The sequence below is a fragment of the Podarcis filfolensis genome (genome assembly GCF_964270895.1).
Source record: "Podarcis filfolensis genome assembly, chromosome: 5".
Lineage (NCBI taxonomy): Eukaryota > Metazoa > Chordata > Lepidosauria > Squamata > Lacertidae > Podarcis > Podarcis filfolensis.
In genome coordinates this window covers 17,710,557-17,736,782 of record NC_139608.1, presented here as the reverse complement: position 1 = coordinate 17,736,782, position 26,226 = coordinate 17,710,557, and the positions used below count along the sequence as shown (strand labels likewise).

Below are 26,226 nucleotides of genomic sequence, written 5' to 3'. Positions count from 1 at the left end.
TGTCTTCAGATAATCTGTCTACCATTGATTCTTATACCATTGTTTGGACTACAGTGGGGGGAGTAGGAGGAGCTGGGGTTGGAATGGGACTATTAGCAGTGTCAGCCAGGAGCAATCTCGCTTAGTTTGAACTACTGTTACTCTAAGGAAGACATTAGATTTGAACACATAAACAAGATAAAAGGGGAAGAAATCAAGGAAAGGGAAAGGGAGCGTAGTATAAAATCCAAAGAGCACAGGAGTAGTTAATTTGAAAATCATTTACTGCATCCTGGAGTCTTTGGTTTGTTGTTTCTTTTGTCTTCAAGGGCATAATTAAAGGCATTTATCGCACATGGGCGTGTTCAGTTTTGGCTCAAAGAAAGGGAATATGCATAAAAATAATGATTAACACATCGTTTGACTAAAAGTAACACTGGCCCTGCAAACTGCTTTTCACAGATACACAAGCAGTTTACCATCGCTAATGGTAAAATCTTGCATGCCACAGAAGCATACCGAGAGATATTCTTGAACAACTTGCTCTGGAGTATTTCCCAAGAAGACATAGAAATCTAGAATCCCACCAATTGTTCTGTATGTAACAGCTGGAACAGGTTGGAGAGCAAAATCTGCCAGGGGAAGAAAAAGCATATTAAGGTGAGCTAAAACAAAAGCATTCTCCTTTGCCATACTGGCGGGATCAATTTGCAATGTGAGGGAGATGATAGCACACCTGTGAGTAATGTCTTATTTCTGAATTGTTGGGTCACATCATGCATGGGAATCACTTCACTATCAATCTGTGCCCTGCAGTTCTTTGTATTTAGAGTTCATGATTAACAGAAAGTGATCCATGACTATAATCCACAACTGCATTACATTTTCACTATGCAAACCTGCTGGCCTACGAACGTTGTTGAATTCCAACTTCCTTCAGCCACAGCCAATAATGTAGTCCAATAATACAGTATATGAATGACACAATGTTGCGGAAGGATAATGTAAATAAATGGAGAGAGTTCATATATGCTTGTGCTGTTTCAATATGGTAAAGACAAAATAGGTTTCCCAGAAAGGCTGCTGGGAAATTCATGTGGGCAGTTTAAAATAATAATACTTTATACAGTGGACGCTTGGGTTGCAAACGTGATCTGTGTGGGAAGCACGTTCGCAACCTGCAGCACTGCATCTGCGCATGCGCGGGTTGCAGTTTGGCGCTTCTGTGCATGCGCAAAGCATGATTTAGCACTTCTGCGCATGTTCAAGTGCCAAAACCTGGAAGTAACCTGTTCCGGTACTTCCAGGTTAGGCACGGTGCACAACCCGAAATTGCGCAACCCGAAGCGTCCGTAATCCGAGGTATGACTGCATTTTGAGTTTTTCCAACACTTTTGAAGAACTTCAGTGTTCTCTTCCCCTGAGGTATATTCTGTGAAATTAACTCCCCAGCTTCGCCATGTAGGAATTTTGGATGCAACGGTGAATCCAGTTTAAATATTGTTGAAGCTTGGCTCCTACTCCTCCCAATCTTCCTCTCTTAAGCCAGTGCTTCCTTTCATCCACCACCATGAGCTAACAACATAATTTCATTGGGCACAAAGTAATCTAAGATTTCTCAGAAGAGAGCTTTCGGGGAAAGCGAATTTTGCCTTCCCCACACACCATTATACCACCCACGTGTGAAGAATTTCGGGAGGCCAATTTGTAAAACTTGAACATTCTGAGACTTTTCTGGATTCCTTATCTGCCCATAAAATACATGGGGGACCTCCTTGGCAAATTTATATAATCAGATGTCAAAGAAATAAAAACTATCTGACTTTTAGAAGACATCTGAAGGCAGCCCTGTTTAGGGAAGCTTTTAATATTTGATGAATCGTTGTATTTTAACATTCTGCTGGAAGCCACCCAGAGTGGCTGGGGAAACCCAGCCAGATGGGCAGAGTATAAACAATTATTATTATTATTATTATTATTATTATTATTATTATTATTATTTATAACCACTTTGCTTTTCTCTAACGTATTCTGTATTTGTAGCAAATACAATGATTTATTGATTTAATAAATCACAGATTCGATTTTAATCCAATGGCTATTTTTATATCTGATATTTTCCAGGTGACAAAAATCCTGAAATTGCTGCAGTTGCTTTACTCATGATAGCCAAGAGTGTCATTTAAGAATGATAATTTCTAAGGTGTCAGAGGCATCTTTCCATATGTAAAATAATGCAGGAGAATGGGAAGCTCCCTGATCAAAAGCACGATGAGAAGCATAATCACATTCATAATCCTTACCCATGGCATTGCTGTTCATAAAGAATACACCAAAGGAATGTCCACTGCCATCTTCCAGGCATAAGAAGAAAGTCTGCGCACCATACAGGTTGTGCATCTCCTTTGGGAGGGGGAAATAGCAATTTAAAATGTGCAGAGCCCATATGCATGTCATGAATCTTCAAAACCTCTTTGGAAATGCAGTTTAAAAGGCTCATCAAATAATCAAAATGAGATGACTGAACTAAATTTCGTTCCCTAGGATTCACATCCCTAATACTATCACTATCATTTATCTTGGTAATCCAGCATAAAATCTTGGTTTACTGTTTTGAGCGGAGGGCCATCTAGTTGACACAGATGTATTGGAATTTAGTCCAGGACGAAAACAAATTAAATGAGCTCATTTTTATCAAGTTGGCTTAATTCAGCTGTAGTAAAGGCCATGGTTAAGTTGACCAGTAAATTTCCATTCAGGTGGTGTCCCTTTTTAATGCCCGTTTATTTAGAACCAGCTTTTTAAGAGCACATATGGGGAAAGTTCTACAGGCTCAATTCCTGCTGTTAAAGGCATGACTGTGGGGTCAGTTGAAAGCTGTCAATTATAAATTAAGTTCTGATTCTTATGCTCATTTCTGATGTGAGGAAATCAGTAAATGGTTCTTTTGAGCCCTCATCATCTTGAATTTGGTCCACCTGAAGAAGTACATTGGGGTTGTATCTAACACCATACTCCATTTCACAGAAGACTCTTTGACCTTGGTGAAGGGGCTTTTTGAATGGAAGATAATTTTGGCAAACTCCTATTATTGTTGTGGGTCTTGGCAGACCACTTATTTGTTTTGTTCTGTGAGAACGTGCTATAGTTGATAAATCATTGCTAATTCTGATCAGACAACTAAAATTGTGTTGTGGTCTTTCCTCTTGCAATGGTCATAAACCTCAGTATTCCAGAAGTCAGTAAGTAATGGTAGTAATGTCAGGTCTGGATAATTTATGCTGTTAGGCAGTTTCTTTGAGAGGCAGTTTCAGTGATAAACACATGTTTGAGCAGAAACTGGCAGTTTCTTCATAATACATAGACATATGGCTCAGAATGCCATATGAGGCATTCAATCCTATTAAAATCATGAGTAAGAATTCTAGTCAAAATATTTCAGACGCAATTCCTTTCATGGGTAATATTGAAAGCTTAGACTTCACCTCAAAATAAGCAAGAGATTTGGAGGCATTGTTAATAGTGCCCTTTAACAACTGTAACTTCTATCCGATTATAGGAAGAAATGTCTTCACATTTCAAACACATTTGCTCCATTTGCATGTCTGATTCGTCTTTCACCTCGTAATAAAACATTTTATTTGTCCCTTACTCCAATAGGTGCAGCATCCCGAGTGAAAATGGGCCACGTTTTCCAGTTAAAATCATGCCGGTACTGCCTGTGGATCTGTTCTCCGATACCATAAACATTCCAGCTTGGCAGTCTGATGGAGAGCTGCAGGAACTGGTCAGAATACACAAGCGGTCCTATACTGGTGTCAAACCTGTTTGAAGAGCGATAAGAACATAAGTGGAGCTTGGGACCTCATGGTAAAGTGTGGGTAAGAAATCTACCGAATAAATGAAGTGCCTAAATATTTTCAAAAGTAGGCCTATGTATATCCTATTAAGGGACCCGACATCTCTTCCCCTCTGAAATAAAAATTAAAGAATGTACAAGATGCTAGGAAGATTCTTTAACTCGGGACTCTAGCAGCTGATCTCTAGCAATACCTTAACTCCTGTACCATCAGCACTCTGGGTCTTCTGGAAGTCACACACCCTAAACCTTAAAGAAAAGAGTGACTTCCAGGATGCAGTTCCAGCTTGAAAAGCTTCCCTACTTTCTCTGTTGAACTGCTGCCTCAGAGCATGATCCCTGCTATCATTTGTTGGTGCTGGTGCTAACCTTGAAAGCCCTAAATGGCCTCGGTCCAGTATATCTGAAGGAGTGCCTCCACCCCCATATTTCTACCCGGACACTGAGGTCCAGCGCCAAGGGCCTTCTGGCGGTTCCCTCGCTGCGAGAAGCCAAGTACAGGGAACCAGGCAGAGGGCCTTCTCAGTAGTGGCACCCGCCCTGTGGAACGCCCTCCCACCAGATGTCAAAGAGAACAACAACTACCAGACTTTTAGAAGACATCTGAAGGCAGCCCTGTTTAGGGAAGCTTTTAATGTTTGATGCATTGCTGTATTTTAATATTTTGTTGGAAGCCACCCAGAATGGCTGGGGAAGCCCAGCCAGATGGGCGGGATATAAATAAATTATTATTATTATTATTATTATCATCAACATCATCATCATCATTTGACCTTGCATCTACTTCTAGTCCCTCCAACCTTCTATTGCTACCTCAGATATTGATTTTCTGCTTGTCTCCCCCTGCCCCGTTCATTTCTTTTATTCCACTTCTGACTGCTTCTCTGTCCCTTTTCTGCCTGATCTGGTAGCTGACCTTCTACCTGCCTGTGGTTCCATTTGTTTCCCTTCTGTTCCTTGCCTGCCCATGCCTGATGAAGAACCACAGTTGCATCCTGAATCCAAGGACTGACTGACTGGCTGCAGTCAGCATTGGTCAAGGTCATGCAAACATCATACACTACCAGGCTGGTTGTGCAATGCCCTTGAAGGGCTTCCTTCACATTTCTACAAGGAATGATAAGAAGTTCCTAGTGTCTTTCGGACAAGGCTACGACATGTTCCTGTATGAATTGACATCTGTCTTGGAATATATCGAATTTATAATAGTGAAGATAAGGAAGCGAGTGGCTTCTCATCTGGATTACATCCAGATGGGAATGAGTTTTCTCATCCTCTTCTTCTCCTCCTCCTCCTCAGCACCAAATTGAATGTGTCTCACTCACTTGCTTGTGCCATCTGTGAGAACTGTATCATCTCAAATTGCATGCAGAGGTTGCAGTGTGTTCCTCATATGAAAATGGTCCCAAATAAAAAATATACGATAACAAAAAGAGCAAACTTGTTCTTTCTTTGTCTGATGTGGAGGTCATTTTTACATGCCCTCTGACATTTCACTGATTTGTAACACCCTCAAATTTATAAACTTTGAAATGGGTTCACATGATTAAACGAAGTATCTTCTGTCCATTTGTAGTAAGGACAAAAGAGAATAGTGTCGGATATGCACATATGGAGAAAAGACAATGTGAAATGTGATATAGATCTAGCTTTCTCAGTCTAAAAAGGAATGCATGTAAGTGTATACATCCACAAGCAGCTATTCCTGTTTCAAGCCACATCCAAATCTCTGATAAAGCTGCATATCAAACAAACAAAAAAAACCCTGCACTTTAAAAAGATAGTGTTAAAGAGGCTAAAATCTCACAAGAGGTACTAACCAGAAGAAATCTCTCAAACACGGAACTACTGCTATTTAATTCCTCTTGTAAAAAAAAAAAAATAGCTATAAGCTATTGTTCTCATGAATTCTCAATTGGACTGTGTAATCTGCTTCTGGCTTTTGTTAGCTATACAAAGCAGGTGTCTTGCACCTGCCTCCCAAATACATAGGATGCTTCAGAATTTTAAATTCCACAGCTCTATAGTCTGGGATTGTTTTCACTGTAATAGGTTGTGCTGAGGCCAGCTCCAAAGCTAGGAGAAATAACTAATTAATTGTCTTTTGTTTGTCACGGTAATGGTGACCTCAAAAGGGCACAGTCGTGCTTCAGCCCTATTTTTTTAATTTTTGCTGCTACATGAGAGTTTATCAAGAATGGAATATATTTTTTCTCTTTCCCTGTTACCTATCCCCACAACTGAGAGTTTCCAGACTATAAGTTTCTTAGGTTATGAATGCACAGCTTTTGTCCAGCTGTTACAGAGGTTCCAGGCACCCAAACTCAGATTAGAACATCAGTTGTGAGGGAAACGAATTATTCCAACATTCGATCTCCAATGCATGTGCATAGGTTCTGACATTTTAAAAATGTGTTAATATTTTACTGCCTTCTCTTAAACTGCTGGTTTCAAATGACTGAGCTACTCTTAAAATGATTTAATATTCGATAGCTTATAAATAGTCATATATATTTAGTGGGAATAATAAAAAAGTTTCCCTGAATGACAGGTTGCCCACTAATTCTGACTGTCACCCAATAAATGTACAACCATGGTGGACTGCTGAATTTGCCACAGGGTGAAGTCTCAGTGCATGCAGAGCAATGGCAAGGTCTGACAGGTCCGATGAAGCACTTTGATGTGGGTCCCAGAATAATTCCTCACTCTAGAACATTTCCCAGAATCCTTTTCAACAAGCTAACTTCCCCTAGCTAATGTGCAGGGTTCACACAAGAGTTTTATAAATGTGGAAAAATGTGGGAAAGGTTTCACTTATCGATAAATATTGAGATCCGCTGCCTTATTACATTCTTTTATGTTATGGTATTAATTTTATGGGGTAGTGGGGGGCAGGCATGGAAGGGACAATTAATGAACAGTTGATTGCAATGTTACTTATACTAAAAATTAAAAGGTGACTTACAGGACGTTGTTAGTGTTCATCCTGATGATACGGATGCTGAAAGGGTTCTCAGTTATTTCAACTCTGTAGTTTGTATTTGTTGCTTTAGGTCCTTGAAAGGGTGAAACATTTGGATGGGGGACTTCATATCTCTTATTATCAGGATCTGTAATCTATTTAAAAAATGAAACAATTAAAACAAAGTTCATGGGGAACCCAGAATTAACTTCTACTTATTGAATACCATCTTTCCCTCATCACAATGCATTCCAAATCAGTGGTATGCATGCTACATGTTTAATGAACATAATTAATTGTGTTAAGACTGCTGTACAGTTGAACACTGTATTCATTAGCCAACTCTCTGCAGCTGTAGTTAATGAGTCCATGCAAATTTCCTGATACACTGCGTGTTCTTCAGACTCATTCATTAAAAACACATTTTTATCAATTTCATCCCATTAGCATAAACTGAATGGAAATAATTGTTTTTCTGACCAACACATTTTCACTAACCAATTTTTTTTATAAAAAAGGTGTGTTTCAATCTGTCTGCGATAAAATCGAAAGACGTAGGAGACTTTCATGCTCCACTTCCGCTACCTCAAACCTTTACAATGATGACTCTCAATCAGCTTATAAAATCACAGAATTGTAGAGTTTAAGGGTCATTTGATCCAACCTGCTTAAATTCGGGGGACATACGCGACCAGACCTGTCAATATTTTGGGGGAGGAGTACAAGGGGGTACTGCTCCAATAGAACTGGAACAAGCAGAGTGCTTTGACTCATTTTGTTTTTGGAAAGTATCAGTCTTGGCAAGCCCTTGAAGAACAAGAGGCATGAAACCAAACAAGCACCAATCTAACAAACTTCTTTGTGAGAAATGAACACTCATCTTTCAGTATGGGGAAGTTTCACTAGTTAACATTCTGTCTGCCAGACATTTTGATACATGTGTGTGATCCCTGATTTATTTCTGCAGTATTTATTGAAAGAAAGTTTCCCCGCCTGTGCCTTATATTTACCAAAGCAAAGCATATTTTACGCATTTTTTTGGCCCTCTTTGGCAGGTACACCAGACCCAGGACATTTTGTTGAACTCCTATGTGTGGTCTAATTTCTAATCTTGGCCCCACCTGCAGTATACATTTAAAGCAGAATCATACCACTTTAAGCAGTTGTGGCTTCCCTCAAAATTCCTGGGAAATGTAGTTTGTTAAGGGTGATAAGAGTTTTTAGGAGACCCCTGTTCCCCTCCCAGGGACGCGGGTTTGCTGATCAGAAGGTTGGCGGTTCGAATCCCTGCAATGGGGTGAGCTCAGTCCCTGCTCCTGCCAACCTAGCAGTTCGAAAGCACGTCAAAGTGCAAGTAGATAAATAGGTACCGCTCTGGCGGAAAGGTAAACGGCGTTTCCGTGCGCTGCTCTGGTTCGCCAGAAGCGGCTTAGTCATGCTGGCCACATGACCCAGAAGCTGTACGCCGGCTCCCTCGGCCAATAAAGCGAGATGAGCGCCGCAACCCCAGAGTCGGCCACGACTGGACCTAATGGTCAGGGGTCCCTTTACCTTTACCTTATTCCCCTCCCAGAGCTGCAGTTCTCAGAGTGGTTTAACAGGCAATCGCTATGCCTAGGGAATTCTGGGAAATGTAGCTCCATTGGTGCAGATGTCCAGGGTTTCATAAGAGGAACTGTCTCATCCTAAGCAGAGATGAACCTGGGACCTTCTGGATACAAAACAACTGTTGTACCACTGAGCTATGGGTCTTCTTCTATCTTGAACTCTCCTCCATTGAAGATACCTGGGCAATCTAAGGATTAGCTACTCACTGCTGGAGATGCTCAGCTAATCACTGCTTTTGTCACCATCGGGAAATCTCAGCACTCTGCAACCTTGCTCAGATTTACCCCAATTTCCAAATAACTGTGTTTATATTGATATTCGTTTTCAAATACCACATGCCAGATTCGGCAACCTGACAATATGTGATTTTCAGTGACAGCTTTTCAAGTGAATATTTGGAAATTATCAGGAAATTTGACAGTGACAAAGTGAACCAGCATGCCCACAGTATTCTGATATAAATCTGACAGGTCCTGTTGCAGCATATATTCATGTAAAATGATCTTCAATATGTCTTAAGTTTCAAAGAGCTTTGGAAGGTTACTTTGGGTCTGTTTAAGACATAATATTCTATAATGTGTGCTTCCTTTAGTAATAAAATCACAGTCTACTTTGAGGGATTCCCTAAACCCTCAAAAAGATTTATTTACAAAACATGCAACATGGAACCAATGTTGTCATTTATTTTTCTGTTTTTTTAACCACATATGGTAAGGTAAAGGTAAAGGACCCCGGACAGTTAAGTCCAGTGAAAGGCAACAATGTGGTGCAGCACTCATCTCACTTTTCAGGCCAAGGGAGCTGGTGTTTGTCCACAGACAGCTTTCCGGGTCATGTGGCCAACATGACTAATTCGCCACTGGCACACGGAGGACTGTGACGAGTGCCAGAGCGCACAGAAATGCTGTTTACCTTCCCGCTGCAGCGGTACCTATTTATCTACTTGCACTGGCATGCTTTCAAACTGCTACTTGGCAGGAACAGGGACCAAGCAACGGGAGCTCACGCCGTCATGGGGATTTGAACCGTCGACCTTCTGATCGGCAAGCCCAAGAGGCTCAGTGGTTTAGATCACAGCGCCACCCGTGTCCTTTTACCACATATGTGTATGGTGGAGCTGCAGTGTGAAATGCCTTTGATCAACATGCAACCCAATTCTGAATGTGACCCGTCAGTTGGACTATTGCTTTAATAAACAATCTAACCTTGAACCGGAAGCGGTTTGCGGTCTGATATTCTGCAGTCAGGACAAGCCTTTCAATATCGTTTCCGAACAAGGATGGTGCAGGTATTCTTGTCAGTGTAGTTTCAAATCCTTATCAAGAAAAAGAAGTGATAAGCAAAGGAGTGCTGCTTCCAATATTGCCTAAACCTATGTAGCACAGGAGTCAACAACTAACAGCTCTTGGGCCAAATGCATCACCAGGATACCTACCCATAGGCAAAAGAGAAACATGGAAGTAGCAAGTGAGACAATGGATTTGCTGATAGACAATTTGGGTCAATCCCATTATCTTCTGCAAGCGCCCATGGGTGGGGGGGGGGCAGGGGATGAAGTCACGGCTGTAGCGTATTTAAGTGCTTAACTTCACAGTTTTAGTATCCTTTTTTGTTTTGTACTTTTGTTAACAACCATGTGATGGAGAACAAATTCTTTGGAAAGACTTTCAACCTCAGTCTGTATTATGCATATCAAACAGCAGATCAGCCTAGTTGTGCTGGCTTCCATACTATTTAATGAAAGAGTGTGCTTATTATTCCTGGAGTACAACCTTCTTCTGCCTACCTGTTTCTGTGTCTGTCTGGCCTCCTTCTACTTGGTATCCATGGCTGTTGGAAAAGTAGCACCAGGGTATGCTTGTTTCATTCTGAGGGCTCCAGCAGCAGCCGCGGAGCGTGCATATGTCCTACATTATAAAGAGAGAAAAGTGGCGTTATTTCAGAAGCAGCAATACCCTCTAAATCCGTTTTCTGGACAATGGCATGAGCCCACAGGACTCATTTATGTCATTGCTCTGTAAATGCTGATGCCAGCAGATTAAATTGTCGTCTTCTGCAATTTTGGCATTATCCATGAATGGAAGGAAAGCTTCCATTCTGTGACTCAGGAAGCAATCCTATGCATAGGAAGCTGGTGTAAAGCAATCTGGTGCAAGTTAAGCCAGTGTGAAGTTGCACCAGATCCAAACCACATTGAGTGGCAGCGATGCCCCATTAAGCTGGCAGAGACAGAACCCTTGGATCCCAAGGTGTCCTCTTATCACATCATTCAGGAACACAAGAGCTGTAGCATTCTTGAGATAGTCAGGAAACTCATTTCATTGCTCTGGATTAATTCTGAAGCAGACTTGGGGAGGTCCACTGATCATTAAGTGGAAGTGAAATGACTGAACACTTCAGAAAAGTTCAAATTTAAGCCCTATTATGCAGACTGAATAGTTATGCAAATACCTCTGCTCATCTTCCAGTTGCAAGAGCCAATTCTAAACTTTCCGACCTTTACCTTTTATATAGCCAAGGGGGAGAATTATACATGTTCAACTACATCTTTCCCATTATGCAGACATTTCTGTGCCAACAACAACAAAAAAATACAATGGTCGCATTCTCCGGGATGAAGTGCTCACTCCTTCATTTCTATCACATTCATTCAGTGACGACCTCTCTTCCCACACCAATTCGTAAAAGAGGACTTTAAAACATTCAGACAATTGCCATATCAATCAAGAATCAACTGCGAAGCAACCTTTGGATGTTATCCCATAATCTCTGTGATTCATCTTACAGTACATTGTAAACTAATGAATTTATATAAGAAGCTCTTAATCACCAACACACATTTGCCTTCACAGAAAGGCTAGTTCCTTATCACAAGGAAATTGCCCGTTAACAAGAGAAATATTTGGAAGGAAAATTGTTTGTGCACACTTCTGAAGTTCTTAACCCAACCCCCACCCTGGTCTTCCAACAACCAACTTCAATTGCACAGCTTCTGTATTTCAATTCCCCATTTCAATTATCAGCATTTCATGAGTTTGATCCATGATTTTTTTTTTAAATGCAAAAATTGATGGTCTGTACATGAGAAAGTTTCTGTGAGATCCATACATTTTTGCACCTGCTCACCTGTTTTCCCCAGTCTGTTGTTCCTTAAGGAATAGCATAAATTGAGAGGGTTTATTCAAGCTGGGCAAGGTTCACATAATTAACACAATGACATTAGAGTGCTCTGTATCCAATAATTTCTGGCTACATGGCAAATTCACATGCACACATACAGAGAGAGTGAGTGAATGAAGCTCTGTCTTTGCCCTCACTCTGAACAGTAAAATAAAGATAAACAGTAGCCTCCAATCTTGACACACCACAGTGCTAGCTTCACTGCCCAGCACAACCTCGTTGCAAAACATTCAACCCAGCTTAGAAGGAATCACATGAAGTTGGGCATGACCAAATGTTGGTGATTATACAAGTTCAGATGAGCATGAATGTACATTCTCATTCTACCTTCAGTGACCAGAAGCACCTTTTACCTGTAAGCCTGGTAGGACAGCTAAGGCCACTCCTGAACGGGGAGAGCTTGACCACAGTACTAAAGGCATTGTGGCTCCAAGGCTGGATTACTGCAGTGCGCTCTATGTGGGACTGCACTCCTTGGCAGTGGTGAGGTCTAAAAGGAGGTTTGTCAAGGTCTCAGCCTTTGCTTGCAAAATGCACCTTTATTCCTCCATCTCTTTTTCCTTGTTGGGAAAGGCAGAGAGAAAGGTGTGCTTGCAAACAAAGGAAGGGGACGTGCTGGAGAAATCCTCTCCTTTGCCCTTGCTTCCGAAACACATCTTCATTTCCCTGTTTCTCATCAAGCAAAGGGGCAGAGGCAAATTTTGGGCAGTGCAACCGGTTCCATCACACTGGATGCTGAGCCTAAAGGTAAAGGGACCCCTGACCATTAGGTCCAGTCATGACTGACTCTGGGGTTGCGGCGCTCATCTCGCTTTATTGGCCGAGGGAGCCAGCGTACAGCTTCCGGGTCATGTGTTCAGCATGACTAAGCCGCTTCTGGCGAACCAGAGCAGCGCACGGAAACACCGTTTACCTTTCTGCCGGAGCGGTACCTATTTATCTACTTGCACTTTGACATGCTTTCGAACTGCTAGGTTGGCAGGAGCAGGGACCGAACAATGGGAGCTCACCCCGTCGTGGAGATTCGAACCGCCGACCTTCTGATCGGCAAGCCCTAGACTCTGTGGTTTAACCCACAGTGCTACCCACGTCCTTGGGTGCTGAGCCTAGGGGGCACTAAAGGGTGTCAGAACAATGACATAGTGAATTGAGCAGAACGGAAGGTGAGAGGCGGTAGGCACGGATTTTGGCCTTGGACACTTGGTCACTGAAATTTGAAAGACCAACATCCATCCCTGAAAGGGGAGGGGAGAAGGAAGGTTATGTTTTGCCAGCAAAGGGGAATTCTTTCTTCTATTTCTTCTACCTTGAAGAAATTATTTGCTAGAAAAATTCACTTCTAAATCTATGCACCAGCATATCTGCCTTCTGCTTGTAGAGTCCCTGCAGGGCACTGAAATGTCAAGGTCTGTCACATCCCTCTATCACAGTACTCGCTGGGCCCTGGTAGCCTGTTCTGCTGCAATGTTATCTGTTGCTGTATTTTTCCTCACTTGTAAATATATACAGTGGATTGCACATTCACACTTCTCTAAGCCATACTAAGCTTTATCCACAAGGGTCCCCTGGATGTGACCTACAGTCTAATCACAATGGATTGCATCCAGTTGCCAGCATGAGTGGAAGGAAGTATCCTCCTTCCTGCTGCAGCCAACTGTTAACTGAGGAGGAAGCAGAGAAGGCAGAGCTGCACATGATCACAACCCTGTTCATATTATATTATACAATTATTATATGCAAAATAATATACACAGATACACTCTGTGTTTTCTAAAGTAAGTAAAGGTAAAGGGACCCCTGACCATTAGGTCCAGTCGTGGTTGACTCGTGGGGTTGTGGCGCTCATCTTGCTTTATTGGCTGAGGGAGCCAGTGTAGAGCTTCCGGGTCATGTGGCCAGCATGACTAAGCCGCTTCTGGTGAACCAGAGCAGTGCACGGAAACGCCGTTTACCTTCCCGCTGGAGCGGTACCTATTTATCTACTTGCACTTTGATGTCCTTTCGAACTGGTAGGTTGGCAGGAGCAGGGACCTAGCAACGGGAGCTCACCCCACCACGGGGATTCGAACCGCCGGCCTTCTAAAGTAGCCCCCAGATAAACAGATGTGGCAGAAGAACGGGCAGTTGTTCTGTCAGTGCAAGGATTTCTGCCTGCTCAGTGGCCTTCCTTGCCCTCTCATCTCCTCCCACACACACTGCACATTTCCCAAATCTGCTCTGAAAGGTTGAGGTGAACCCCAGAACAAATATAGGTTTTGCACAGGGCGGGGGGGGGGGGACAAGACAGGGGGAAATCAAATGTGCAAGCATAAATCATTGAGCTGATGGAATGAATCAGCTGGATATTGCTCAATGCATATAATTGTACAAAAAAATACTTTGGGCAATATCCAATTAGAATCATAGAATCATAGAATCATAGAGCTGGAAGAGACCACAAGGGCCATCGAGTCCAACCCCCTGCCAAGCAGGAAACACCATCAGAGCACTCCTGACATATGGTTGTCAAGCCTCTGCTTAAAGACCTCCAAAGAAGGAGACTCCACCACACTCCTTGGCAGCAAATTCCACTGTCGAACAGCTCTTACTGTCAGGAAGTTCTTCCTAATGTTTAGGTGGAATCTTCTTTCTTGTAGTTTGGAACCATTGCTCCGTGTCCGCTTCTCTGGAGCAGCAGAAAACAACCTTTCTCCCTCCTCTATGTGACATCCTTTTATATATTTGAACATGGCTATCATATCACCCCTTAACCTCCTCTTCTCCAAGCTAAACATGCCCAGCTCCCTTAGCCGTTCCTCATAAGGCATCGTTTCCAGGCCTTTGACCATTTTGGTTAACTAGTTCTATAATGGAAACAGTGGCGTAGCGTGGGTTGTCAGCACCCGGGGCAAGGCAAGTAATTTGCGCCCCCTAACCCGTGGATTTGCGCCCCCTAACCCGTGGATTTGCGCCCCCTAACACTAACCCCCAGATGTTGCGCCCGGTGCGGCCGCCCCCCCTGCACCCCCCACGCTACACCACTGAATGGAACAACAGATCCTAAAGCTGAGGCTCCAATACTTTGGCGACCTCATGAGAAGAGACGACTCCCTGGAAAAGACCCTGACGTTGGGAAAGATTGAGGGCAGAAGGAAAAGGGGAAGACAGAGGACGAGATGGTTGGACAGTGTTCTCGAAGCTACCAGCATGAGTTTGTCCAAACTGCGGGAGGCAGTGGAAGACAGGAGTGCCTGGCGTGCTCTGGTCCATGGGGTCACGAAGAGTTGGACACCACTAAACAACAACAACAACAACAACAAATAGTGCAAGGATTTATGCTTGCACAATGGAACAGTCCCTCTTCTCCTCCCTATTCCCAGCACCCTTCCCAGATATATTCCAGAGGGATGAGGGGCTACAGAAATATAGTAGCACATGGGGCTTGACTTTTTCATACATATTATTTATGTTATACATGGGTTTTTGCATAAGTGACTCAGATATAAGCAAATGTTCAATGCAAGAGGCAATCCATTGTGGGCAAAGCTTGATCAGTGCCATCAAATTCCATTTCTAAATGCATTTAAAATGGATCTCTCCTCTGTACCTAATGGGGACATTTGCACAGATGGACATATGCCTCAGGGACACCTCTGCCACTGGTAATCAGCCCACAGGGCCAGACACACAGTCTGCAATATGACATAGCTTGCATAAATTAAGTCAGAGAGTGGACTTCTTGATTAACATATCTTTGGAAATCATTCAGCCCATATCAAAAGTGAAGGGGGAGGGAACAGAAAATAACCAGTTCCTCATCAGTATTAGAAATAACTAGAGACACCTCACTACGATAATGATTGAGCAAGCTAAAAAAAGATAAGAAAGTAAAAAGGTTAAAGCTTACCAACTGTTAATTTCACCTATAACCACATAAATTGCTCATGAAAGCAAATACTACTGGAGAGAGGACTTTTGCCACTGAGAAGAACTCTTATCAGACCTTCAATATCAGACCTCTCAGGAACGTTCACCGGCATAAATAAATGATAGTAGAGAGCTAATTGCTTTCTAGTTTCCCCAACTGAACAGAGGTCAATGCAGATTTTTCAAGTCCAGGAGCTGGTGACAGACCTCCTGAACCACAGAAAGCTGGCAAGCCCAAGTTTCTGGATTTCATCTGCCTGCATTTCCATTTTCACAACAATTACTGTATACTTCGGTGTATAAGATGAGGTTACTTTATCCAAAAATTATGCTGGGATGGGCGATTTGTGGCTGCCATGAGCAGGAGATTGTCAAGTGCATTATTTGCAGGTATTGGTGGGTGCATCAAGGTCTGCTGGCTATTGGCTGTTGCTGGAACTGGGTGGGCAATAGGTGCTTGGTTTTGGCGAGCGTGCAGACGATTGGTTGCTTCACTGGTGTGCCGCGATTGGCTGTGGCGGTCCTGCGGGTGATCGATTTTCGGCAATCCTCCCCCCAGGTCAACAACTCTCGGCAATCTCCCCCTGTTTACTCAATTTGGAGTCGTCCCCCCTCGTCTTATACACGGGACCGTGTTATACACGGAAAAATGTGGGAAGTACAGACAGTGTGATATAAACCACTTGCAGATCTTTGGCAGGGGGAAAGTTTCCCTGATGTAATTAGCAGCAGCATCCAAAATAAGCAGTGGCATAGGAGCACCCATGCTTTCTCCCATAATTTCCTCCATGGGAGTAACAGAACATGATCCAGGCAAGGGGTTGAGCTAGATGACCCTTGGTGTCCCTTCCAGTTTCACAGTTCTATGATTCTGTTATTCTTATGCATAGCAGACCCCTTGAAATAAGGGATCACCACAGTGGCAGAGTGTGGCTGGGCTTCTCCTTCCTCTTTGAAATGATAATTCCATGGGGAGGAATAGCCATTTCCAATTCCTCAATCCTTCCATCCTTGCTAACTTTGTATCCTAATATGTTCTCGTTCACAGACAGCTGATAACTGATTTCCTACTTCTTATTATTATTATTATTATTATTATTATTATTATCTGTACCTTTGTTGCCAATGTATCTGGGATGCAGTCTATTCTCTCCGACGGTTGCACAACTGGGCAAGTTGGAGAAAACTCTGCAAGAGATCAATCAATTTATCGCATTAGTCAGAGGCCAGAGCAAATATAACAAAATATAAGAATGTATTTTAAAAAGACACAAATGATGGGTGCCGAGAGCCCCAGCTTTCATTTATCTCTTTATATCAGAGGTCTGTAACAAAAAACTAATTACTGTACTTCTGCACCAATAGGCTGAGCCTGGGATAGTCTTGGCCCTTGTTTTTATTCAAACCAAACAAATCTGAATCTAAGAACTAATGGTTGAGTTTATTTTTCCTCCTCCCTGCCATTCCCTTTTCCTTCTGTGTCATCTTCTACTGTAAACCCGAGGACAGGTATTTATTGCTGAGCTTTGAAATCTTCTGAGGGAGCCCATTCAGCCATAGAGTAGAAATGCTTTACATATTTTTTTACTGCATTTTTATACCACCTTTCCTCTAAACTGAGTTCAGGGTCAGGGGTGCCAACTTGAATAAAATATTGTGGGGATGCAAGGAAGCCCCGCCCTGCATAATCAGTCACATGACGCAGTGCACACCCACCATTTGAATGGGAATGTCCATCAACTTTCTGGGGGCCTGGCCCCCTCAAATATTTCATTTTGGGAGCTGAAGCCCCAATGGCTCCTAGGAGTTGGCTCCTGTGTTCAGGGTGGTGTACAATAAATATTTTACCTTACAACAAATATTAAAATGACAACACACAATGACCCCACAATAGCATGTCAATGGATGCCTGTTCTGTTCAGAAAAAACAACAGAAATCTTTCATTTTCTGCCTTTTAAGCTAACAGCTGAAAATGTGAAAACATCGCAGAGATTGAAATACTTCTGTACTTTTTCCCTCAGAATGTTTGGTTTAAGCTACCATGCTCTCATCTAAGGAATATTTTTCACAAAAAAGGCTTATTTCATAACAACTAATTTGTCCTCCCCCACCCTTCTTCCCTCTCTCTCTCTTTTGCTATGAGACTAGAAGTCTGATTTACTTCTCAGTTCAGACAAATTACTTGTATTCAATCCAATTTGCTTAGAGTGACTATATATATTTTGAAAATGAATTGTTGCTTGTTTTGTTTTCGCCCTCCTGCCAACCTGTTCATCTGCTCAGATTGAATAATGTGGTTTAAAGATGAAGATAAATGAAAAACTAAAAAGACCAGGCAGGATCCTGCTGCAGTTAAGCACTTTTAAAGCCTCACCGACTTCAGCGGAAGAGTTAAGCACATGCTATAACGCTCCCATCAAAATCCCTGGAATGGATGCTAACTAAAGAATAATTGATTGTACCATATTATAACTACATTATAAAATATATAGTTTATTAAAATAAGCCCCTACTGGTTTGAGTAAATCCCAGCCTAAACAGAAAAGCATCAGTTTGTTTATCAGGTGAACAAACAAGTGAAAGGAAATTCCATATGTGAAATGTCCCAGGTTTATGGATGCACGGTTTCCAGCACATAATTTCCACAAACATGGGAGAAGCGTCTATCATATCTCACAGCTCAGTGCTTTGAGTGCAAAAAGTCTCAGGCTGAATCTCCAGGTTGAATTCAAAAGATTGCTGTCTTAAACCTTAGAGAGTCATTGGCTGTTGGGTGTGGACCTGTACTATTTTTCTAGAAAAAGAGGTGCCGGAACTAAGCATGAAAATAGCCTCCATGTAAACTGATTAGTTGGCTTAACATTCATGTCATCCATTAAAGTTAGCTGTATATATTCACTAATTAGTTCCTCGCTGCTGCTAACCATGAGGCAACCTGCTTCCCACAAACATTTTGAAGACGACATATTTTCATACCTTTTCATAAAAATAAACTTGGGTTTTGAGAGGTTGGAACCTGTTCCACGTGAGATGGAAAAGAACTGTCACCTTATAGTTCTTGAGCATCTCCCCAGGAAAGATACACCGTATTTGTGAGACTGCTGCAGTATCTTATCAAATGATCTACTGCTTAATTGTTAGACATGATGAACCAAATTCTTCACTTCTTAGTGGGACTAAAATCAACAAGCAAACAAAACCCATTGCTAACAGCAAGAGTCTAATAACTGGGGGGCGGGGATAGTTTTATTTATTTTTGTTTCAGAAAAACTATGACAACCAGTGTGCTAGATTGCCATATGACTCACTGATCGCTGAAATTCATGGATTTCTGAACCATTACCTTTGAATCCAGTATGGCCTGTTGCTAAAAGCCCAATCAAAACACTGGCAACAATCGCTGCCAAAAGGAAGAGGGTGATCAGGGAGACTTCCAATCCAGTAAATTCTTTCCTTCCCATCTAGCAAGAGAGAATGAGAGAAACAAAAACATTAAGGAAAGCACAACATTAAGAAGGAACATTCGAGGAAGGCGTAAATGTCTTAAAAGCATTTGCTTGGGAGGGGGAAAGTATCCTTTGATCCCTGTAGTTAAAATATAACTATGCCGTTTTCAAAAGCACTGAATTATACAGCTTGCACTCTTCTGTACCGTGCTATTAAAAGAACCATCTCCTTAATGATTGAGATGAATTTTGTGAATTTTCGTGGGGGGTCTTTTTGAGGAGGGGGAGGTCTTGTCTCATGGGCCAAGGCATGTTCCTCCTGATTAGAAAACATTGCACCAGTGAAAATAGAAACACTTCCAAGAATCTTTTCCCTGTTTTGATGCCATAAAGTTCTTGAAAAATACGCAACCCTGGTTGACTATGTTTATTTGGAAAGGGAAGCCAACATGAGCATGGACTGAAATACAATTTAAGTTTGATCTCTTAGCGTGATTTGCAAAGGGGGGGGGAGGATTTACCAGCTGCTCATCTTGGCTGAAATCCCTAGGGAGACAGAATGCTTAGTAAAGTTAGGAATGATGCCCATCTTTGACAAACAGGCACTGCTGAAGTGTTAGGGCTCCACAGCCAACTGCTCAATCTTGTATGAAAAACAACATGGAACTATTAATGTTTAACTGTATCTAGCAATAAAAATGCATTTAAACCAGTGTCTAGCATTCAGTAAATCAGTGGCTGGATTTAGGTTTGTCAGTGGGATGAACACATTTTCCTTAAAATACAACAACCCCCTAGCTTTTTTAACATCAACAACAAAACATCCATAATGAGGATGAGTGAAATTGATTTCTAAAATAATTGAGAGTGTTCAAATATCTCTGCAATGAAGTAAATAAATTTAAAAAGGTATAAGTTAAAACTGAACTACCAGCTGCATTATTTCAATTCGTTCTTACCCCCTTATCTCTGATTTTCTACATCTATGCGTTTGGAAGGCTATCAGCCACAAGAAACAAGAAACGAAATGGTGCTTGCGTTTTAACAGATTGGCTTGAAATGATTGTTAAATGACAGTAACCAAGTACCGTAAAGAAAAATAAAATTGCAAATAAGAACAGAATTCAGGCAAAATTACAGTATACTTTACATTTCATTATAGACTTTCAGAGTGACAAAAAGACCCTCACATTTATGTACAATGAAAGGGGGCACAATTTATGCCAGTTTCTCCTCAATCTACCACCCCCTGTATCACATCCTAAGCCACCCTCTGCACTGCAAGTTTCAGGAGCATATTATCAAGGGCTATAAAAGAAGGCAGAATTGTTGAGCTTTTGCGGTGAAACCTCCCTGAAAAGAGTAATTTTAAGCTTTTGGAGCTGTTTCCGCTGCTTTTTTCCATCGTGCTGCCATACATCCAGGTCATGGGTAGGCAAACTAAGGCCCGGGGGCCAGATTCAGCCCAATCACTTTCTAAATCCGGCCCACAGATGGTCCGGGAATCAGCGTATTTTTACATAAGTAGAATGTGTGTTTTTATTTAAAATGCATCTCTGGGTTATTTGCGGGATATAGGAATTCATTCATTTTTTTTTCCTTTTCAAAATATAGTCCAGCCTCCCACAAGGTCTGAGTGACAGTGGAGCAGCCCCCTGCTGAAAAAGTTTGCTGACCCCTGAGGTTTTCCTTGACATTTTGCTGATTCGACGCCACTTTTACACCCAGAAACCAGGAAATGTCAGGAATTTTCCTGTCATATGGCAAGCCTAATATTATCTTGTCACATTCTCCACAACATCATTACTACAATCATTCAACAGATAAGACACTCTATAAGAGTCAGTGCAATAAATCCCCCCCTTCAATAAGGGGCCCAAATAATTATCACATATTTTTGCATAAAATGGGCCATAAAATAAAACGTGTGTGGTGGATTCGACCTGTTTTGTGATACAAAGGCAGAATCTTTCAGAGTATGGGATTTTCGAAAATCTATCTTGCAAGCTGCAGGCAGTAAGACATTAAATCTTGCAAGGAAAAGGGCTCTGCATAGGTGGGGGATCATTAAGCTGGTGTAAATAGGGAGTGTCCTGGCCAAGCGAGGGTGGAATTCCCAACCCCAGTGGGGAACAGGTTTTATTGGCTGTGCTGCAAAGGGTTTGGAATTCAGTCTCTAGGCTTCTGCAACTGATTGTCTGGAATGTTTCCAATTGCAGGAGCATAAGCAGCAACTCGAGTGATAGGTTCTGATCTTGCTACATTACAGTTACCACATATTTGTCACACAGGAAGCTACTGAAACTTTTTGTTTGTTTGTTATATATTTAAAAAACCCAAGCAAACCTACCTCTATACTCCTGTGGCTTCCTCCATGTATTGCTGCCAAATAGTCCTGTGTCAGAAATGATGCCTTGCCTTGCAGACTCTTAACTATATACTGATTCCCTATCAGTTCCTTGTATTATATTTTAACTAGGCTATCAGTAGATTATACACAAAGCCACAGGCAGATTGTGGGTTCTCTTTGCAGGCAAGGGAATGATTAGTTAATTAATAATTTTCCCCCCTTGCATATCAGTCATGCGACATTTGGCAGGTACAATCACACATGCGGTTAGGTATCGTTTCTGCATTCGCCACCTTCGCCCTGAGCCACCGTATGACTCCCAGTTTATTATTTTAATTGGACTTTTGCTTATCAGTCTTTCTCCATTTCTCCTGCTTAATGTCAGCATAAATCAGTTGAAGTTTTATGGAGGTTAAAAAGAGATGCCTAAAGTTCGGTCGCAACACAAAAGGAAGCAGTTTTGATCGCTAGGAGAGTACTCCTAAGCAGTAATTGGGAGTATTCATACAACACAACTGTGAACCGTAAGAGGAAGAAAATGTAGAAAGTAGCAGAGGAGAATGCTCTGAATCTTTTTTTCTCTTGTGAAGAGGAAAAAACCACTTTCCTTTAGCTATCCATCCATTTTTCAACAAACAAAACACTGCATGCACTGTTTGCACAATATCAGCTAACCATAAAAGCATTGCAAACTCTATGTGATGTCAAATATAATGCTGCTGGAACATTTCTTTAAAAATGACACAGTATAGTAATGGGGCTGCGGTCTGCTTTAGAGCATCCATGAAGTAGGGCAGGGGGTGAGAGTGGGCTTTTTACATCTGTAGTCTCTGTCCTCCCCCCCCCACAAAAATAAATAAATCACTCACTCCAGATGCATTTGTGGCTATAGAAGAAATCACAACATTATTCATATATGTCTGTCCACAGAAAGCAGTTGTGATTTTCAGCCGAAAGGCTGCAGGGTGTGAATGGGTTAAAAAGTCCTTCCTCCTCCGCCTCCGCCTCCTCCTCTAGATGGGAGAGAAATGTGCTCATCTCACCTTTTAGCCTCCAAAATTTTGACTTCAGTTCAAAATATGAACTAAAACTAAAATCCTTTGAAATCAAAACTTTTCTGAAATTTGCAATGCAGTTCTCCAACACACACACTCCAACCCACATTAGGGTAAACAATTGCATAGAAGAAAGAGTCTATTAGAAGAAATGGGGACATAAACGTGACAACATTTTTTGCAACATTTTCTCAAATGGAAGCCGAGGCAGAAACTGGCCAAGCTGAAGGCTGGAATTATGAGGAAGTGAGAGAAATTGAAAGTGACATCCCCACTTTCTCCTCCCTAAGGAAGTCAGAGGCAGACTGTGGGCTGCATATTCATTTGAGAGAGTAGTACATGTGTTTTGGGCTGCAGTTTAATAGTGCAATCCTAGGCAAGGATGGGCAAGAAGTTTGCTTAGTTCACATTTTGATGCAAACCTACCTAATTTTTATGTCCTGAACTAATAAGAGAAATGAAATTCACCTATCCTTTGGAATTCACACTTCCCCAAATTCTGTGGTGCAGTTGACAAACTGAAAAGTGTTCACAAAGGTGAAAATATTAGTGCAACTAATGCACAGAACTACATTGCATCTGGAGAAATTGCCTGCAAAAATACATATATGAGATAAAATTGCACACACAAAATGTACCTATTAGGACAAATCTGCATTAAAATGAATGTGGCTTTTGGTGCCTCCCCCCCCCCCAAGAAAAAGAGATGCAAATGGAATTCAAGGTTTTAAAAATGCGAAACTGAGAGGCACTACAATTCATAGATCCATCCATCCCTAGTTCTATGCAAGCTTACTCAGGAGGAAGCTCCATTGTAGTAAATAGGGCTTACCTGCAGGTAAGCGATGTGCATAAAATTGCAGCCTCATAACATATTCCTAGTTGTGTCTATTCAGAAGTTAGTCTCACTGAGTTTTATAGGATGTAGTAGAAAGTAAAGTATGTATAGGATTGCAACCTTAAAGTTGAAAAGTTGACTGGCCAGCAGTAAAATTCTTTTCTCTCACACAGGCAATTTTAGTCCCTTGGCTACTACTAGTGGGCGTCCTAAAAACATGACATTAAAGAAGGTGCATGAAATGGACCAAAGGGAGAATTTAGCCTTGGGCACTAGGCTGAAAGCCTGTGCCTTAAGCCTTATTCTTGGCCATGTCCCTAGAGCCTGGAAATATAATAATAATTTTCTAATCAGCCTTCCTCCTTCCACAGAACGACTCTGGTTGCTAGGAGGCTAAATCCACTTTGGTGGAAAGGTTAGTACTGCAGCTTGGCACTATGAAATGGCAGACTTCATAGCCAATGAGCAGTTGAGATAAGAGGCACAAATCATTTGAGGAAATTTGGTCTGACATTTGCAGATTTGGGTTGAATACTGACCTCCTTTGGTTTGCTCCTTTCATCTAGCCTGTCTTCTATTACCATAGCATATGTGTCTAGTTGCTGAAATCTTTTAGGACTTTCTGCTTCCGATTCTCCATAAGTCCTTTGGATCTTTCTTGTTTTTTCCTCTTCTTTATTCTTTTCTGAAACTACAAAGGTTTAAGCTCCGATGTGCAAGAAACAGTGTGGGGCTGCATGAGAGCCAACCATTCACTGATGTATCCAGTTAAAAGTCTTTGTATGAAGGATTTTATACAGTTCCACCACAACTTGACACGTTGCAGCAAGTATCTGCCTGTGACACTTTGCATTCATGTCAAAATCACTAACAAACAGGATAAGACACAAGCAGCTTGCCACCTAGGCACTGTTTGCTGGTTATCTGAACTCTCACAGGGTGGGAGCAGGATCATTTGAGTGGCAGGCTGCCATATGCTCTAAACAGTGACCACACAATCTCAGCCATAAACATGGAGAGCTCTCTCTCTGCATGCAATCAGGAATTCTGTTTTTTGTGTGCATACAGGGACTATTACTACTACTACTACTACTACTACTACTACTACTACTACTACTAATTTATTATTTATACCCTGCCCATCTGGCCGGGCCTCCCCAGCCACTCTGGGCGTCTTCCAACCAAATATTAAAATACAGTAATACATCAAATATTTAAAGCTTCCGTGGACAGGGCTGCCTTCAGATGTCTTCTAAAAGTCTGGTAGTTGTTGTTCTCTTTGACATCTGGTGGGAGGGCATTCCACAGGGTGGGTGCCACTACCAAGAAGGCCCTCTGCCTGGTTCCCTGTAAGCTGGCTTCTCGCAGTGAGGGAACCGCCAGAAGGCCCTTGGCGCTGGATCTCAGTGTCTGGGCTGAACGATGGGGGTGGAGACGCTCCTTCAGATATACTGGACCGAGGCCATTTAGGGCTTTCAAGGTCAGCACCAGCACTTTGAATTGTGCTCGGAAATGTACTGGGAGCCAATGTAGGTCTTTCAAGACTGGTGTTATGTGGTCTCGGCGGCTGCTCCCAGTCACCAGTCTAGCTGCTGCATTCTGGATTAATGGTAGTTTCCGGCTCACCTTCAAAGGTAGCCCCATGTAGAGTAGTCCAAGCAGTAGTCCATGCAGTATACCATGGCTTGGATCTGAAGATAAATTAGCTTCAAGAGGTGCCTTGGATGAAAATTTCCTGACTTCTCCTCCTCTCTAGAAAGGACACCCCCTCTCCAGAAAAAAAAGTACCATCAGATAGCTGGGTGAATCCACCTGAACAAGGTGGGCGAAGGCTGCAGAGGGCTGCTGGGAGGAGAAAGGGACATGGAATAATTCCTGTGAGCTTCCTTAAGTCAAGCTGGCATGCTGCCGCTTACAGGTGCTGAGGAAGGGGGGTGCGGTAGGGGCGGGCCGCCCCAGGTGTCACCACTGAGGGGGGATGACAAAATGCCAGGCGGCACTCACTGCAGGGTCTGTGGCTTGCCCGAGCCACAGGTTTTTCCTGGGAGTGACGCAATGGCTTAAGAGCCCTCAGGCTCCGCACTGCCCCAAACATTGCACCTGTTGCCTCCCCTCAGCTGTAGGGTGGCTGAGTGGAAGAAGGCAGGTAGACTCCTTGGAGGCCCCGCGGTGTGCCCCACCCCTATGGGTGGCTCGCCCCGCCCCTGGGAGCGCCACCCCAGGTGCCCGAGCAGCTTCACCCCCCAGTGCCCACTTCTCCCCCCACACATTGGGATAACATGCTGTTAGAGTGATAATAAAGCATCTTCAAATGTACAGGGGCTATATTCCAAAAGGCTGCCATGCCACTGTTTGCATGAATGGATGAGACCTGAATTAGCAACCTCTTGGATGGGCTACGAAGCTTTATAACATGTTTTCTATTTGAAAAAAAAGGGCAACTTTATGAAGCTCTCATGAAATTCTCTTTCTAATCTGCCCGATTTAATACAAAACATTTCTAAGTTAACATGGTGCATATGATAAGCCTTATGAATCTTTATTTTTTTAAAAAAATCAATGTAAAATCTAAATTAAAGTATGACCTGACCTTCTAGTTCTCTGCAAACCAGCAACAGTAGAGCCTCTCTGCATTCAAATGAGGACTGCGCTACATATGAAAATGAATTTGGAACAGAGATTGTGTGGATGTACAATGTGAAAATACATTTTTGCTTTCAGAATTTATTGTGCTTAAATCCTGTTTTTCATCCAAGGAGTTTATGGGAGAATACACTATATATATATATAACAACAATGCTCTGAATTTGGTTAGAGTGACTGGCCCAATGTCACCCAGTGAGCTTCATAACTGAGCAGGGATTTTAATCTGGGTGTCCTTGGTCACAATTCAACATTCTTACCACCAAACCATGCTGAACAATGTTCTTTAAAATATATTACACGCCACAAAACAAAATGATAGTGGAGTGTGTGTGTGAAACGGAATGGGTTCACCCCTTCTACTTCATCTCATCCTGATAGCAATTTGTTCTACCAGAA

General features: G+C 42.2%; 1 protein-coding gene across 1 annotated transcript in view; it reads right to left on the bottom strand.

Annotated features, from left to right (window-relative positions):
- The window catches only part of SI (sucrase-isomaltase), a 125,399-nt gene extending 104,039 nt beyond the window's left edge, over window positions 1–21,360 (bottom strand). The window contains exons 1-9 of the mRNA XM_083613018.1: window positions 21,292–21,360; window positions 18,839–18,956; window positions 16,609–16,682; window positions 10,195–10,315; window positions 9,614–9,723; window positions 6,804–6,955; window positions 3,632–3,803; window positions 2,283–2,382; window positions 499–611 (exon numbers count right to left, since the gene is read on the bottom strand). Of these exons, the coding sequence (XP_083469144.1) occupies window positions 499–611; window positions 2,283–2,382; window positions 3,632–3,803; window positions 6,804–6,955; window positions 9,614–9,723; window positions 10,195–10,315; window positions 16,609–16,682; window positions 18,839–18,956 (960 nt within the window). The 5' untranslated portion in view covers window positions 21,292–21,360. The remainder of the gene's footprint in view (window positions 1–498; window positions 612–2,282; window positions 2,383–3,631; window positions 3,804–6,803; window positions 6,956–9,613; window positions 9,724–10,194; window positions 10,316–16,608; window positions 16,683–18,838; window positions 18,957–21,291) is intronic.
- Window positions 21,361–26,226: the final 4,866 nt, after the last annotated feature.